This window comes from Pipistrellus hanaki, assembly GCF_964339955.1.
Source record: "Pipistrellus hanaki genome assembly, chromosome: 1".
NCBI classification, from domain to species: Eukaryota; Metazoa; Chordata; class Mammalia; order Chiroptera; family Vespertilionidae; genus Pipistrellus; species Pipistrellus hanaki.
In genome coordinates, this window is record NC_140503.1 from 31,457,943 (window position 1) to 31,473,307 (window position 15,365).

At 39.6% G+C, this 15,365-nt stretch overlaps 2 protein-coding genes across 5 annotated transcripts in view; one reads left to right on the plus strand and one right to left on the minus strand.

Annotated features, from left to right (window-relative positions):
* Positions 1 to 5,878, minus strand: part of SLC38A6 (solute carrier family 38 member 6) — a 64,612-nt gene extending 58,734 nt beyond the window's left edge. For 2 of the 4 annotated variants that reach the window (XM_084883212.1, XM_084883211.1), the window contains exons 1-3: positions 5,707 to 5,840; positions 4,268 to 4,398; positions 1,690 to 1,763 (exon numbers count right to left, since the gene is read on the minus strand). In XM_084883212.1, the coding sequence (XP_084739338.1) occupies positions 1,690 to 1,763; positions 4,268 to 4,398; positions 5,707 to 5,829 (328 nt within the window). In that variant the 5' untranslated portion in view covers positions 5,830 to 5,840. Of the gene's footprint in view, positions 1 to 1,689; positions 1,764 to 4,267; positions 4,399 to 5,706 lie in introns of all 4 variants that reach the window. The other 2 variants (XM_084883213.1, XM_084883214.1) reach the window with 2 other exon arrangements.
* Positions 5,879 to 5,940: 62 nt separating this feature from the next.
* Positions 5,941 to 13,985, plus strand: TRMT5 (tRNA methyltransferase 5). Its single transcript, XM_084883171.1, has 5 exons — positions 5,941 to 6,078; positions 7,329 to 7,978; positions 9,899 to 10,023; positions 12,718 to 13,372; positions 13,718 to 13,985. Exons 1-5 carry the CDS (start codon positions 6,074 to 6,076, stop codon positions 13,795 to 13,797), a joined length of 1,515 nt encoding a protein of 504 aa, XP_084739297.1. The 5' UTR covers positions 5,941 to 6,073; the 3' UTR covers positions 13,798 to 13,985.
* The last annotated feature ends 1,380 nt before the right edge of the window (positions 13,986 to 15,365 follow it).

The window sequence follows — 15,365 nt, forward strand, 5'->3', positions numbered from 1 at the left end:
CCGCATGTGGCCCGCGGGCCGTAGTTTGAAGACCCCTGATCTAGATATACTTCAAAGTCCACATATCCAAAATGGAATTCATTTTTATTCTGAACCAATACCTCCTGCCAAGTTCAAATGACACAGTGGCCCATGCCAGAAATATAAGAGATATCCTTAGACATCTCTTTCTCCATTACTTTCCACATTCAGTCAAACTTCAGCTCCTCTCAGTTCTAACTCCCACGTTGCTTAGCCTGTTTCTTTCTTTTATTCCCCTTGATACCTTGTATCTATCTCCCACTATGTGATTCTTACTCCTTTGAAATAGTCAGGCCTGAAGATAACTTACTTGGGTAATGTTAGCACAAATTGGAGCTAGAAAGATAAATAAGAAAGGCATTCCCTTCAGGAAGAAGAAGAAGAAAAGGGTTTCTATCCTGAATACCTCTTGAGGGCAAGCCTGGAGGACTGACTATGCCTATGTAAAAAGGACTACTCCCCTCTGGAGGTGGCTCTTAGATGTGCTGTTCAATTATTGTCCTGGAAATTACCTTTACTTCTCTCCTGTGCTAGATTCCTTGTTCCCTAACTTTGGTAAATGGCGTGTTTCATTTCTCATCAAGTAAGGATGTGTGGTAATTCTTTAGTCCTTGCATGTACAAAAAAAATGTCATTATTCTATCATCACATTTAAATGATAATTTGGCTGGGTATAGAATTCTATAATGAAATAATTTCCCCAAGATTTTTTTAAAATATATTTTATTGATTTTTTACAGAGAGGAAGAGAGAGGGATAGAGAGTTAGAAACATCGACGAGAGAGAATCATCAACACGCTGCCTCCTGCACACCACCCCCCCTACCCCCCACCCCCCACCCCGCTGGGGATGTACTCGCAACCAAGGTACATGCCCTTGACCGGAATCGAACTGGGGACCTTTCAGTCTGCAGGCCGATGCTCTATCCAGAGCCAAACCGGTTTCGGCTCCCCAAGATTTTTGAAGGTCATCTCCAGACTAGTTTGAGGGACATGGGAGAGAAAAGAGAGGCTATCTGAGAGCACTACAGTGTCCTCAGAAAAGACTAAGGTCCTCTCAGAGTAAGAAAATGAAGGAAATGTTTAGAGAAAAACTGAAGCCACAGTTTTGCTACTGACTGACCATGAATTCTAGAGAGCAAAGTGGAAGGGTTTCAGGAGTTTGGGAGGAGTGGGAGTTGAGGTTAGAATACTGTTAACAGAGCCAGAAAACTAGGTTGTGTTGTGGAGAAAGGCAGGTAAGAATGCTAGTTTCCTCCTCCCATCCTGTCCTTAAATATTGCCCAACAGAATTGCCTCTATATGTCCTGGCCTTTTGAAATTCTCCATTTCAACCACACTACCTGGTAATACTGTGTGCCCAGTGGAAATTAGATGTGAAATATCCAATCTTATATGTTAATACAATCTCTAGGGCAGTTTTTCCCAAAGTGTGGTACGCGTATCCCCAGGGGTACGGGAAGAGTTTGGTGGGGTACGCGTTGCACCGGAGTTTGGTGGGGATATGCACTGCATTGTGCTTAGCTGAGCCTAATTCTATGTTCTCATGAGTACGAGGGGTACTCAGCGTTACGAAAATTATAGAAGGGGTACACATATGTCAAAAGTTTGGGAAACACTGCTCTTGGGGATGCTTCATCAAATGAATCAGCATAATGTTTTTACTCACCTGTCTGAATACACATAGAAAGCAGGAGATGAACTGAGAAAGAAGCCAGAAGAGCAATTATCAGCAGCAAAAAACTAAAATACAAAAGGGTACAAAGAAAGTTTTTTTTTTTTTTTTTACCATATCTCTTACAACAATAAATTTTTTTAAAGTCTCATAGAGACTATCTTTGAGTAGTTGGAATATGGTCACTAAAGAAAGTAAGAAGATACTTTTCTGTATTTACCAAATTTTATTTAAGTGAAAATATACTGCTTTTAAACAAACAAACAAAAATCGGAAAGAAACAAGCTTTATCTAAAGTAAAAACTAATTTCCTATTTTAGCACTCTTGTCTACTGACTGATGGTTCAGCTACTCAATAATCTTGTAATATTCCCTTTTATGACTATTTTTCCTATTTTAAGTTGAAACAAAAGCTTTAGTTGTGAAATCTCATTGTCCTCTCCTATTTCCCTCCATTCCTCCCCTCCGAATGATGTGTACCCTTTATTATGTTAAATTAAGACTGAAATTCCTACCATCTATTAAACACATACATACATACACTTTATTATGTTATCTTTATTATGTTAAATTAAGACTGAAATTCCTACCATCTATTAAACACATACATACATACACACACACACACACACACACACACACACTCAGCAAACCAACTTTCCCACCCCACAAAATGCACTTCACACACAACTATAATAATAACACAACTTGAAAAATGTACAAACAATATAGCAATCGGGGTCCTGTCACAATGTGAAAAACAATAACATGTATACTCCCGTACTTATTCTCAGGCTGATACACACATTCAGTGGTATATGTCTGCATGTATAAAACATGAATTATAAAACATGAATTTTCAAAGAGAACCAAAAATAAAACCTGCCTGGACAGCGTACCCAATGGTTAAAATATTGGCCCAAACATAGAAGGGTTGCAGGTTTGAACCCTGGCCCTGGTTAGGGCACATGTGGAAGGCAAATCTTTCTCACATCGATGTTTCTCTCTCTAACTCCCTCCTCCTCTCCCTCCCACTCTTTCTAAAAAAAAAAAAAAAAAAAAAAAAATGAAAAAAATATCCTTGGATGAGGATAACAACAAAAATTAAGTTCTATGATTATGTCTTGCCTAAGATGTCACATATACAGGGTGTCCCCCCAAAAATGTATACACACTTTGAATTATTAATGCCAATGGGTTAAGTCTGAAAAGAAACAAACATCAATTGAGCTATCAAGAAATATGTGTGTGTGTGTGTGTGTGTGTGTGTGTGTATTTTTTTTTGGGGGGGGGGATATCCTATAGTTTTGAAGTTTTAAAGTTATGAAGTTTGCGATGAACATATCCCATAATAAAAACAAGTTGAGTTACTTAAAAGTTGGTTTGCTTATCAAGAAATTCAAAATAAAAATAAGCTAGGGAACTTGGGGGAGGAGGGGTTTTCTTCCCCTCTTTTTCCCCCAGGTGCATTACATTTGCCTTTCTCTCTCCTAAGCTCTAAGGGGCCCACTTTTGTCTCTGTAACTTGTTTCCTGAGCCTACACAGCCCAGCTGGCTCACTGCTTCTTCCTCTGTAACTTTCTTTAAAAAAAAAAATTAAAAAAAATTATTGACTTCAGAGAGGAAGGGAGAGGGAGGGAGGGATAGAAGCATTAATGAGAGAGAATCATTGATCAGCTGCCTCCTGCACACCTACACTGGGCATGTGACCCAACCAGGAATCGAACCATGACTTCCTGGTTCATAGGTCAGTGCTCAAACATTGAGCTACACTGGCTGGGCTAAATAAACTTTCTCTTATTATTTAAAAAATAAAAATGAAATAAAAAATAATTTAAATCGCCTAAATGACACTGTATACTTTAAATTTACTAGTAAAATAGATTTTTTTCTGACAAAACAAGTATGTTCATTCTACTGACCATGGTGCTAGATGCTAAAGATAAGGTTCAGTTCTAAAGAATTTCTGAGTTTAGTGGGGAAATTAATTTGCAAACAAATCATTATATTATATGATAACAAAATGAATATACAAAGAACTATGGGAGCACAGAAAAGCTAGGAATGTCTTTTATTTTGGGCAAACTGGTGTATGAGCAGAGTCTTGAAAGATGAAAAGAAATAGGCAGAGACCACATCTGGCTTTGAAAAGGAAAAAGACTACTTAACAGTGAGAGGAGAGGAGGAGTTAGACAGCAATGAAAAGATTATGTGCTTTACTTACACTCACAAAATTGCTATTTATAAGTAATCTGTATGGCTGATAAATTGTGATTCACTTTGGCCAACTTGACACAACAAATAAGTCACGTCTTAAGGTCATAAACTAGTTAGACCAAGTCTCCCATTTTTAAAATTAGCCACACTTTTGGATTTAAAAAAATGCAAATTATATAGTATTCCTCCAAGCTACAGACTACAACAATAACAATAAAAAAAATGCTAAAATCCCAGAAATAACTTAATTAGAAATTGGATAACACCAGCTTCTGGAGTCTCATCTGTCTTACTGAACTATCAAAATGAAGAGGGTGTGGGGGAGAGGTTATGGCAAAATAAGAAAAAAACTCACCTAAATCCAAGGATACCAGTATTAGCCATAACAAAAGCTAAGCCAAGGGTGCCACTTCCCATGATGGCCTTCATCAAATTAAACACTGAGAGAAAATATGAAACACCTGGGGATCCTTGTCTGGGAAGTTCCTGGAAGCACACAAATTTAATAGTGTTAAATGTTTGCATGGTGAATTCAAGTTTCATCCAGAAATGACTGACAGGTTATTTGCAGGACCACACGCATTGTGTGACACACTAGCTGCTCAGTCAGGACTAGCTGCTTTCCTTCCCTTTTCACTCCCAGCTAGCAGCTCCAGAAATCTAGTTTCCCAGGAAAATCATCTCCACCACTCTCAGAAGCCAAGTAGGCTTCAGGAAGATCTCCGTGACTGCAAATGATTAAGATAGGATTGGAATGGAGTGGGGAGGGAGAGCAGGCTGATGGCCTCAGCTCATTACTGAAGAATTCCTGGCTCAACTTGAGGCTGCTGTATACAACTATTGCTCCCCGATTACTAGTAGGGCAACACTAAGTTTTTGGTGTTTTTTGGTGTGTGCTTTTGTTGTTGTTGTTGTTGTTAATCCTCACACGAGGATATTTTCCATTGATTTTTATTTATTTTTTTTAGAGAGAGTGGGAGGGAGAAGAAACATCAGAGACACATCGCTTGGTTGCCTCCCGCATGCATCCTGAACAGAGTTGGGGATCGAGTCTCCAACCAAGATACCATCCCTTGACCCTAATCTGACCTGCGACACTTCCTTCAGTTCGCAGGCTGACGTTTTATCCAGTGAGCCAAACCGGCTAGGGCTGATTTTTATATTACTTACCGGTAATGAATTAAGTCCACCCAACTGGACCTTGCAATGACGGTAGAATCAGCAATTCATTTTACTCTTGAGGATATTTCTGAAAATACCTTCCCCCAAAATAGCATTTGGGAACAAGGTCCTAGAATCTGTTAACTCGGGGACTTGAGTTAAAAAGCCGAGTACCCATTGCCCAGGTTTCAGGGTCAGGAGCCTGTGATGTACTTATTACCGGCCCACCTCCACTACTTCACAAGTGAACGATCTCTGTATTGAGATGTTTACGGGGCACCCATGACTAAGTCGCGGAAAGAAAAATCTTGTGACTCTTGCAAACATCTCCCAAGGCTGGTGGAGGAAAGGGGAAGCAGACAAAGATATCTCAGGACAGCAGTGAGCGCCCCAGCCCCAGGGCTGCTCCTCCGGTCCCGTATCCGCTGCACCTGCTCCGCCTGCGCTGAGGCGGCTTTCCTTCCGAGGGCACCTCAGGGGGCTCTCCCACCGATGCACACCGCCGACTCCGAGTCTCTACGGCCCACGCCCCTCTCCCCGCGCCACCCCCCTGCTTTTCCCGGTCTCAGCAGGCAGGCAGGCAGGGGAGCCGGGGCGGCAGTCAGCGCCCGGAGGGTAGCGGAGGTAACTTACGTTGCTTAGCAACGGGCTCAACTCTTCCTCCTGCGCCTCCGCCTCCGCCTCCGCCTCCTCGGGCTGCTGGGAAGAGACGTACCAGCCCTGCTGGATGCTGCGGACTCCCCAGGGCGCCTCCATGCTGCTCGCTGGCCAACGACCAGGTCCATCTGCGAGCTACTACCCGAGTCCTCGCATCGTCAGCCGCGCCAGAGGCGGGGCTTTAGGCCCGGCCCGCCCTCCCGGGTTTCGGTACCTCCACGAGGCCCGGAGAAAGGAGGGGATCGACGCGATCTGATGACGTCTCTTCTAGGCGGCGAGCAGTGATGACGTCATCCAGAGCCAATCCATCCACCGGCGACCCATTTCCGAGCTGCAGCGGAGCATGAGGTGAGGGATCTTAGTCGCGGAGCCAGACGCGAAGCGACACCACGAAGGAGGTGGCGACCTTGGGGAGGTGGCCGCCGCCGCCGCGGGGCCTGTTTCAGTTCGCAGGGGCTGAGGCTCCGCCTGCGGCGCCGGCCTGCCCGGGGCTGCTGCCCTCCGTGCCGCGGTCCTCCGCGCTGCCCAGGCGCCTGCCTACACGTCGCGAGGTCACCCAGTATCAGCCCCGGTGCTGAGCCCAGGCTCGAGTGCTGGGTAGTGAGGAACGGTTTCTTCTTTCCAAAAGCTTTCTGATAGCCCCTGTAGCCACATTTAATTTAGGGGAAGCCCGTCTTATTAAGGAATTGGCCCAGGACCCAATTTGAACCCTGGCTGTGAAGTCTGACATTAGCTTTACACAGGGTTGGTGCGGGCAGGACCCGTTCCTCTTATTTCTTTAGTGTTCAAGAAGGCAAATTATATGTATGATTTTAGAGAGAGGAAGGGAGAGGGAGAAAGAGATGGAAACATCAATGATGAATCATTGATCAGCTGCCTCAGGCATGCCCTACACTGATAGAGCCAACTGTGACCTGATTCATTGGTCAGCACTCAACCACTGAGCCACTGGGCGCAGGACAGTAATCAATACTCTTAATGGCATGTGTATATAATACTCAGTAAAGAACTCTGTCCTCAAAATACTGAAACCTCTCTATAGGCAAGACTTGCTTGGGGCAATAAACATCAAAGGTAACATTGCAGTATATTAATAACACAGGCACTGAAATCAGACCTGGGTTTTAATCCTTGCTTAGCCATTTACAAACAAGGAAACTGGGTGAGTTAACCTATCACTGAGCTTTAGTTTACTCGTTTTTAAGATGAAAATGTGAGCCCTAACCGGTTTGTCTCGGGTGGATAGAGCGTTGGCCTGCACTTAAGGGTCCCAGGTGCGATTCAGATCAAGGGCATGTACCTTGGTTGCAGGCACATCCCCAGTAGGGGGTGTGCAGGAGGCAGCTGGTCGGTGTTTCTCATGGATGTTTCTAACTCTATCCCTCTCCCTTCCTCTCTGTAAAAAAATCAATAAAAATTTTTTTTAAAAATCATTCTGCCCTGAAAAAGATAATACGAATACTCACACACCACTAAAAGTTTTAATTAATAGCATTTAGCAGGGTATGTAAGACAATTTAGATTTTCATTCTCAAAACCTATTGTGAACATGTAAGTTAGTTTGTAGCTTTATGGTTTTTAAATGAATACTTTTTTAGGATCTTCTGGAGGCCATTTGGATTCTTAAGAAGACTTTTCAAAGTGGAAAGCTGTAGCGTAACTAAATCAGAATCATTGATCCCCTTAGCTTGGACATCACTGAAACTTAGCAAAGCACCTGGCATTTTCTTGTTGGATCAAAGAAAAAGATTCTCAGCCATGCCTGAAATAGAAAGAGGTCAAAGAGGCTCAGAATTATTTTCACCACCCTCTGATGTCCGAGGAATGACAACACTTGATAGAACAGCTTTTAACAAGACAGTCACCATCCCGGCGCTTAAAGTGAGGAAAGAAATCGTCAATAAATTGATGCGATCCCTTAAAAGGGCAGCACTGCAGCGACCGGGCATCAAACGTGTGATTGAAGATCCAGAAGATGAAGAAAGTAGACTAATTATGTTGGATCCCTATAAAATATTTACTAACGATTCCTTTGAGGAAGCAGAACTCAGTATTTTAAAGCAGCTTAATGTCAGTCCACAGATATCTAAATATAATTTGGAACTAACTTATGAGAACTTCAAGTCAGAAGAAATCCTGAGAGCTGTGCTCCCTGAAGGTCAAGATGTGACTTCAGGGTTTAGCAGAGTTGGACATATTGCGCACCTGAACCTTCGAGATCATCAACTGCCTTTCAAGCATTTAATTGGTAGGTATGTTTTAGTGATATTCCTTTGCTAGAAATCAGTTACAAAGTTCTAATTTATAAGTTATTTTTTAAATGCCAAATTGCAGAAGCAAGCCATTTTGTCTTTTTAATTTTCAGCTGGATCTTAAGCTACATTTTCTTTTGTGGGCCATTTTGGAATACCCATTCCAGAGTCATCCCAAGCTTTAAATATTAGTTCAAGCTTTTGTGTACAACGTACATAAGTTTAGATAACGCTTAAATCACTTGCTTTGGCAGAATTCTTTGGCGACTCGTCACTTTGGTACCCAGGCTTTAGTAGGCCTCAGGACTATGTTGTATGCTAGGTTTCATAAAATTGAGTTTTTTTATAGTCACAATTGCAAAACACTATTTACTCATACTTTCATGGATTCAACTAATAGAGCCTCTTCTGTATGTCAGCACCATACTTTGGTTTTTAGTGCTCCTAGTCTTTTAGAAGCGATGCTTGTGGGGCGGGAAGCTGGAGACAGGGGCCAGGACTGGGATGGGAACTGGGGAGGCGGGGGGGCGGGGGGGGAGGTGGCTGGCCAGCTCCCATGACCACTGGCTTCACGTGAAGCGCTGGCCTCCTCCCTCCCCTAGCCTCCTATCCCATCCTACCGTCCCTTCTACTTCTCAAAAAAAAAGAAAAATAGAAATGATACTTGTGTATGTTGTACCTTTATAGCCCCAAATTTGAACCTGGATCCTTTATTCTTTGGTATAAAAGAAGAGTAAAAAACTAATCAAAATTGCACTTGTTTTTATGAGTATTCGATGCCCGTGCATTCTCCAAATTATTTTAATGTATAATAATAGTCAGAACTTCTGGGAATTATTTTCATCTTTAAAATATAGTGCTTGCTATTTTGCAAGGGTATGATTTCAGAAATATGCTACCTTTGTTTTACTGAGGCACTTCCTTTGTTTTACTGATGAAAGGGGCTGATAATGCATAATAATAGCATAATAAATACTTAAGCAGACCCTTATAATTATGACTAGGTGCAAATGTCAAATTTAGGCTTTTCTATGATTGAGTTCTGATACCTGAACCAGAACAGGATAAGAACAATGATTGACTAGAGTTTATTGATATGATCATATTTAGAATCTGATAACTAGATCGGAGAAAAACTGGATAAATTCTTGTTGTATTTCAGCATATTTGTATTATTGAATACTTTTTACTAACTTAAAAATCAAATTATTTTTCCTTATGCAATGAGATAGAATGCAGATTCTTACAAATTTCTTTCCTAACTCCTGACCAAAAAAAGTAGGCTTTGATTAAAGGGTATCACTATATCATTTCTGGTGAATTTTATGTATTATTTTTGTAGCTTTTTCTGCTGTAGCAGATATTTGACAAAAAGAACAATTTAAATGAAAATTCTATTTAGCTAAGACTGAAGAATCTGTTTTCTTTATTTGAAAACATTATTTTACTGGTATATATTCCCAAAGTGGAGGCATGTATTTCAAATATCCAGTAAAACAAACATTTGATTTGAGGCCAGTGGCTACAGGGTTGGTGTTTTCTGAGATGTTGCCTCGGGCCTTACATCTCTTTTTTCTATTCTTTACAAATTCCTATGATCCTTTTTAGTTATTGTAGTATTGGTACATTTGAGATTTAGCAAAAAGCATAGAAAAATAGTAGGTAGACCCAAACTCCTCAAAACTGTTCCCTTAAAAATGTACCCATACATTTATTGTGTATTTATATTGGAGGCTGTTAGGTGTTAATTTTTATCAATCAGTTGAATTTTTAGAATTGCATGTCACTTTTCACACATTAGATGCAGTTTTTATCTATAAAACAAAAGAAAATAATTTCATTTCCATTTCATGCAGTTTTTGTTTTTTTTAATTCAATAGGCAACATTTGTTATGAATTTTAATCTTTTCTTTTAGGCCAAGTTATGATTGACAAAAATCCAGGAATCACCTTAGCAGTAAATAAAATCAACAATATAGATAACACTTACCGAAATTTCCAAATGGAAGTGCTATATGGAGAGGAAAACATGATGACCAAGGTATAAAGTATTTTTGTCTCTTAGTGTGGTGTTATATAAAATTTGACGTTTAGAATGAGAGGAGATGACAAAGATTAAAATATTTTTAATACCCAGTATGAATATGTAAGAATGTGAGCATCTACATATACTATTGATGGGAGTCCAAATTTGATACATTCAGGACAAGTGTATGATAATACACAGGGTGGGGCAAAAGTAGAATTACAGTTGTTTATATGGAAAATAATACAGTAATTAATAAAATACAAGAATAAACTGCTTCACATACAATTGTAAACCTACTTTTGCCTCACCCTGTATAGCAATTGTGAATAGGTATGTCTTTTGACCCAGCATTCCATTTAAGGAAGTTATCCCAAGGGTATAAGTAAACAAAATTATAATGATGTATGCACCAGGTTCTTTATTGTTATTTTTATAGTAACAAAATAAGTAAACGAATGGAAACAACCTGAATGTTCATCAGTAGAGCACTCATTAAGTTCTGGTATAACAATACAATGGAATATTCCATTATTAGAGATTATTTAGCTCCATACTTATTAAAATAAATTGCCCACTGACAAGTGAAGGAAGTATATAAAACATAGTTAATTTTAACTAAATATCTATGTAAATATGCACATGTATCAGAATGTTTAGCAGTGGGCATATTTTTTATGTGTTGTTGGTAACCTTTGTTATCATCCTTATACTTTTCTACTAACCAAATATTTTTATAAGAAAAATCTATTTCAAAGAAAAGCATAATTTAAAATATGTAGGAACAGATTCCTGATATAAAACAAAGTTATAATTCTCCACCTCCAAAATCTTCAGGAGTGCTGGGTAGAATAAACTGTTTTTTGGCTAAAAGTCTTAGAGTATGATATGTTAATGTGACATTTGTACCCAAGTTAGAAAATAGGCTAAACTCTCTAAGTTGACAAAAATTTTAATAACAAAGGCCACTCTTAAAATGTTAAACATATCCTTCAAACAGGACTTTATAAAACTCAGGGCAGAATTTATGCAAAGCAATTATTTTTTAAGATTCTAGGACACGTAACCTTAGGTGAATATTATTTTAAGTATATTATTTCTCCATAATTTAATATCAGAATATTAAAATACCATTTACTACACAATTACTGTTGGGCCCCGAGCTAAAAATGCTTGAAATGTAGCAAATCCTAAGAAGCCCACAAGATAATGATGGCTGTTATTAATATGCTCTTTATGCAGGTAAAGTAACAAGGAATGACTGAGCAGGGTGTTTGGAGCCAGGCTTCTGACTCCAGAGTCCATGCACGGTCTTTCCCTGTACAGCAAACCTCCACTGCTTACTACCTGTTGTATAATGTATGAGGTCTCTTATGGCAAGTAAAATTTCAATGTGAATCCTTTGATAATAGCAATGTTTATTTCAGTCGACATTAAGGCATTCACTTTAGTCATATGCTGATTGAACATTGTGCATGTTCTTCTCTTGGTACTGACTCTTAGGCTAACAGATAACATCATCATCCTTCTCAAGAGATCTAAGTGTTCTAAGAAACTTCTGTAATTTAATAAATGCTTTGTAATTGATTTCCTAATCCATGAAGTTTGTTCTTAGGACATATTTTATACATAATACTTTTGACATAAAATATATGTTAAAAGTCAGTATAATTTCTGCATTCTAAAGAGTCACATTTAAAATAAACTTTAGGAGCTCATACAACATTTAAGTACTATGCATGTATATTTTAAGTAAAAAATTCCTGAGAGTGAATTTGGCTGAAATTAATGCTGACTAAGAGAGTGAGGTATCAAAGGCAGCATGAATAAAACCAGAGGGATATTTAGATCTGTGCCTCACATTAAGGAACTGAAAGGGGGGAGTTAGAAAGGAGATTTCAGGAAAAGTAGTCACAAGACATATTTAAACCTTCCCGGTTATACACCCAGAAAGACTTTTAATTGGCATAATCATGAAGAAACATTTCCAATTCTGGAAACTTACTAATATAGCCAGAGCATTTGATGTGGTTGAGAGGGGGAAAAATATGTACAAATTTGAAAGTAAAGTCCATGAAAGCAGAATATAAAAGATATATCTCTATCAGATTTATAGAACTTTCTGGCCTTTGATTCTTTATGAGTTCAAATTGGGAAAGAAGAAAATAGGAGAATGATTTGTTCTATACACTGGTTCTAATTTATAAATATGAAACTTGCAAAGTCCAAGTAACTCTACAAACATAGCAAAATACTTGAAAATTGAATGACATATGACTTATCTATCATGCCTTCCTCCTACAAACTGAAAACTAAGTAAGGAGGGAAGTGCTATGTGGAAGTGCTGTTTGCAACTTAGCTACTCACCATGAAGAAACAGGTAGTGTGTTGTTTAGAAATATATGTCTTTTTCCTTCCATCAGATCAGCCAGTCAATTGATCTATCTGAAAAATTCCTCATGTGATTTGGGAACCATTTTATGGCCCTTTATAATAGATGAGATAGGGAGCCATTTGACTTCAAAGAGATGACTTTTCATGAAAAAGTCTAAAGCAGGATTTTACTGATCTCAAGTATTCATGAACACCAGAATTCTAATCAAAATGCCTTTAAATGCACTGTTATTATGTCCATGGGTACATCTATCCATATCAATGGCTGAAATTGAAGACTAAGCAAATTAACCAAAAACTTAATACCTTTTTCAGGTTCGGGAAAACAACTATACCTATGAATTTGATTTTTCAAAAGTCTATTGGAATCCCCGTCTCTCTACAGAACACAGCCGTATCACAGAACTTCTCAAACCTGGAGATGTTCTATTTGATGTTTTTGCTGGGGTTGGGCCCTTTGCCATTCCAGCAGCAAAGAAAAACTGCACTGTATTTGCCAATGATCTCAATCCTGAATCCTATAAATGGCTATTGCACAACTGTAAATTAAATAAAGTGGACAATAAAGTCAAAGTCTTTAACTTGGATGGGAAAGACTTCCTCCAAGGACCGGTCAGAGAAGAGTTAATGCAGCAGCTGGGACCACTGTCAAAAGAAAGAAAACACTCTGTGCACATTGTCATGAACTTACCAGCAAAGGCAGTTGAGTTTCTCGGTGCTTTCAAATCTCTTTTGGATGGGCAGCCATGTGGCAGTGAGCTCCTTCCCATAGTACACTGTTACAGCTTTTCCAAAGATGCTAATCCTGCTAAGGATGTTCAGCAACAAGCTGAAGCTGTGTTAGGCATTTCTTTGGATCCATGCAGTTCAGTTCACCTAGTAAGAAATGTGGCCCCTAACAAGGAAATGTTATGCATCACCTTTCGGATTCCTGCTGCTATCCTCTACAAGAACCAGGCCCTAGATCTAGGTGAGCAATTTCTGGGAAATTAAATGTAAGCTATAATATTTTTCATGTACTTTTCTGAGGCTATATATTTCATATTATTTATTAAATTTGGAGTGGGTTAACCTAATTCTAGTTATATATTTCAGTTTAAGACCTCTTGTTATTTGTGATTGGTTTCTCCCAATTTAACAAATTTTAGTAAGTTACACTGTTCAATCTAGTAGAAGCCTATTTCATTAAATAATAACTCCACAGGAATTCATATAAGTTGAATAGATTAAAAATCTTTAAAATGCCTATATTATTTGCCTTTTAAACATTTGCAAATGTTAAATATCTTATCTAAGTTTTCTGGATCTGTTACAGAGAATCAGGAAGATGCTCCACCTTTTAAACGCCAGAGGACTGATAAAGCCTTTTCAGAAGAAAAAACAACAATTGCTTAAATGACTTCATTGAAACTATTTTCTCCATCCCCCTACTAGATTGTTACATAGTGAAATATAATTTGTATGATTTCATAAAATTTTGGCATTTAGTTACTTTAGAATTGAACTGTTATATTTTGCCCATGCTGTCTTGTAAATTAAGGATTATCAAAAAGTTTAAATGAAATGTTCATTAAACATTTTATTATCTAAATCACATGTGTCAAACAAGGCCCGCGGGCCAAATCCAGCCCGCCAGGCCTTGCAATGTGGCCCGCACCGCGCTGTCATCACTGCACTCCGCTGTCAGTTTATGACATTGTCAGTTTATGACTGTTCAGTAAACCATTCGGTCCGCGATTTAGGCTGGATTTTAGATTTTGGCCCCTTCTCTGATTGAGTTCGACACCCCTAATCTAAATGATCTATGTAAGTATCAGCTAGAGACCCAGTGCATGAAATTCGTGCACGGAGGTGAGGAGGGGTCTCTCAGCCTGGCCTGCACCCTCTCCAATCTAGGACTCCTCAGGGAATGTCCAGTTGCCCTCTTACAATCCAGGACCACTGGCTTCTAACCACTCGCCTGCCTGCCTGCCTGCCTGCCTAATGCCCCCAACTGCCCTCCCCTGCTGACCTGTTGCCCCAATTGTCCTCCCCTGCCAACCTGTTCTCACCCCCAACTGCCTTCCCTTGATGGCCTGGTCGCCCCTAACTGCCTCTGCCTCAGCCCCCACCATCATGGCTTTGTCCAGAAAGAAATCAGAAGTCCAGAAGATGGCCAGTTGACCCAGTCTAATTAGCCTATTACCTTTTTATTATATAGGTTATTTAAATACGTATCTCTTGTATACTAACTAGGAAAGCACTAATATCACTTTGCAGACACCCTTAGCCAAAGACTGTTACTAAGTTTTATATCATACTCTTATACTACCACTTAAAAGTAGTAAAAATTAGATTATTTAGATCAGGAATATGCAAATCATGTTGGCAGCCAAATCTGGCCTGCCACCTGTTTTCGTAGGACAAGTAGTTTGAGAATGGTTCTTACATTTTAAAATGGTTAATAATCAAAATAATAAGATTTGGGGGAACACATGTGGAGTGGTAGTGGCACATATAAGAATCAACCAATGAATGCATACATAAATAGAGCAACAAATAGATGTTTTCCCCTTCCTCTCTCTAAAAAAAAGAATGTATACTAATAAAGGCCTAGGTGGTCCTCACCCTCGTGCGAGGTGCCCTCATATCATCACAAGATGGCCAGCAAGGGAGGGCAGTTGGGGGCAAACAAGCTAGCAGGGGAGGGCAGTTGGGGGCAATCAGGCTAGCAGGGGAGTGGTTAGGCGTCAATCAGGCTGGCAGGCAGGCAAGCGGTTAGGAACCAGCAGTCCCGGATTGTGAGATAGATGTTCGACTGTGGGATTGGGCCTAAACTGGCAGTAGGACATCCCCTGAGGGGTCCCAGATCGGAGAGGGTGAAGGCCAGGCTGAGGGACATCCAACCCTCCTTTCCCCGCTGTGCACGAATTTTGTGCATTGGGCGTCTAGTCTAGTTCAATAATAAAAGGAAACCTATTTAA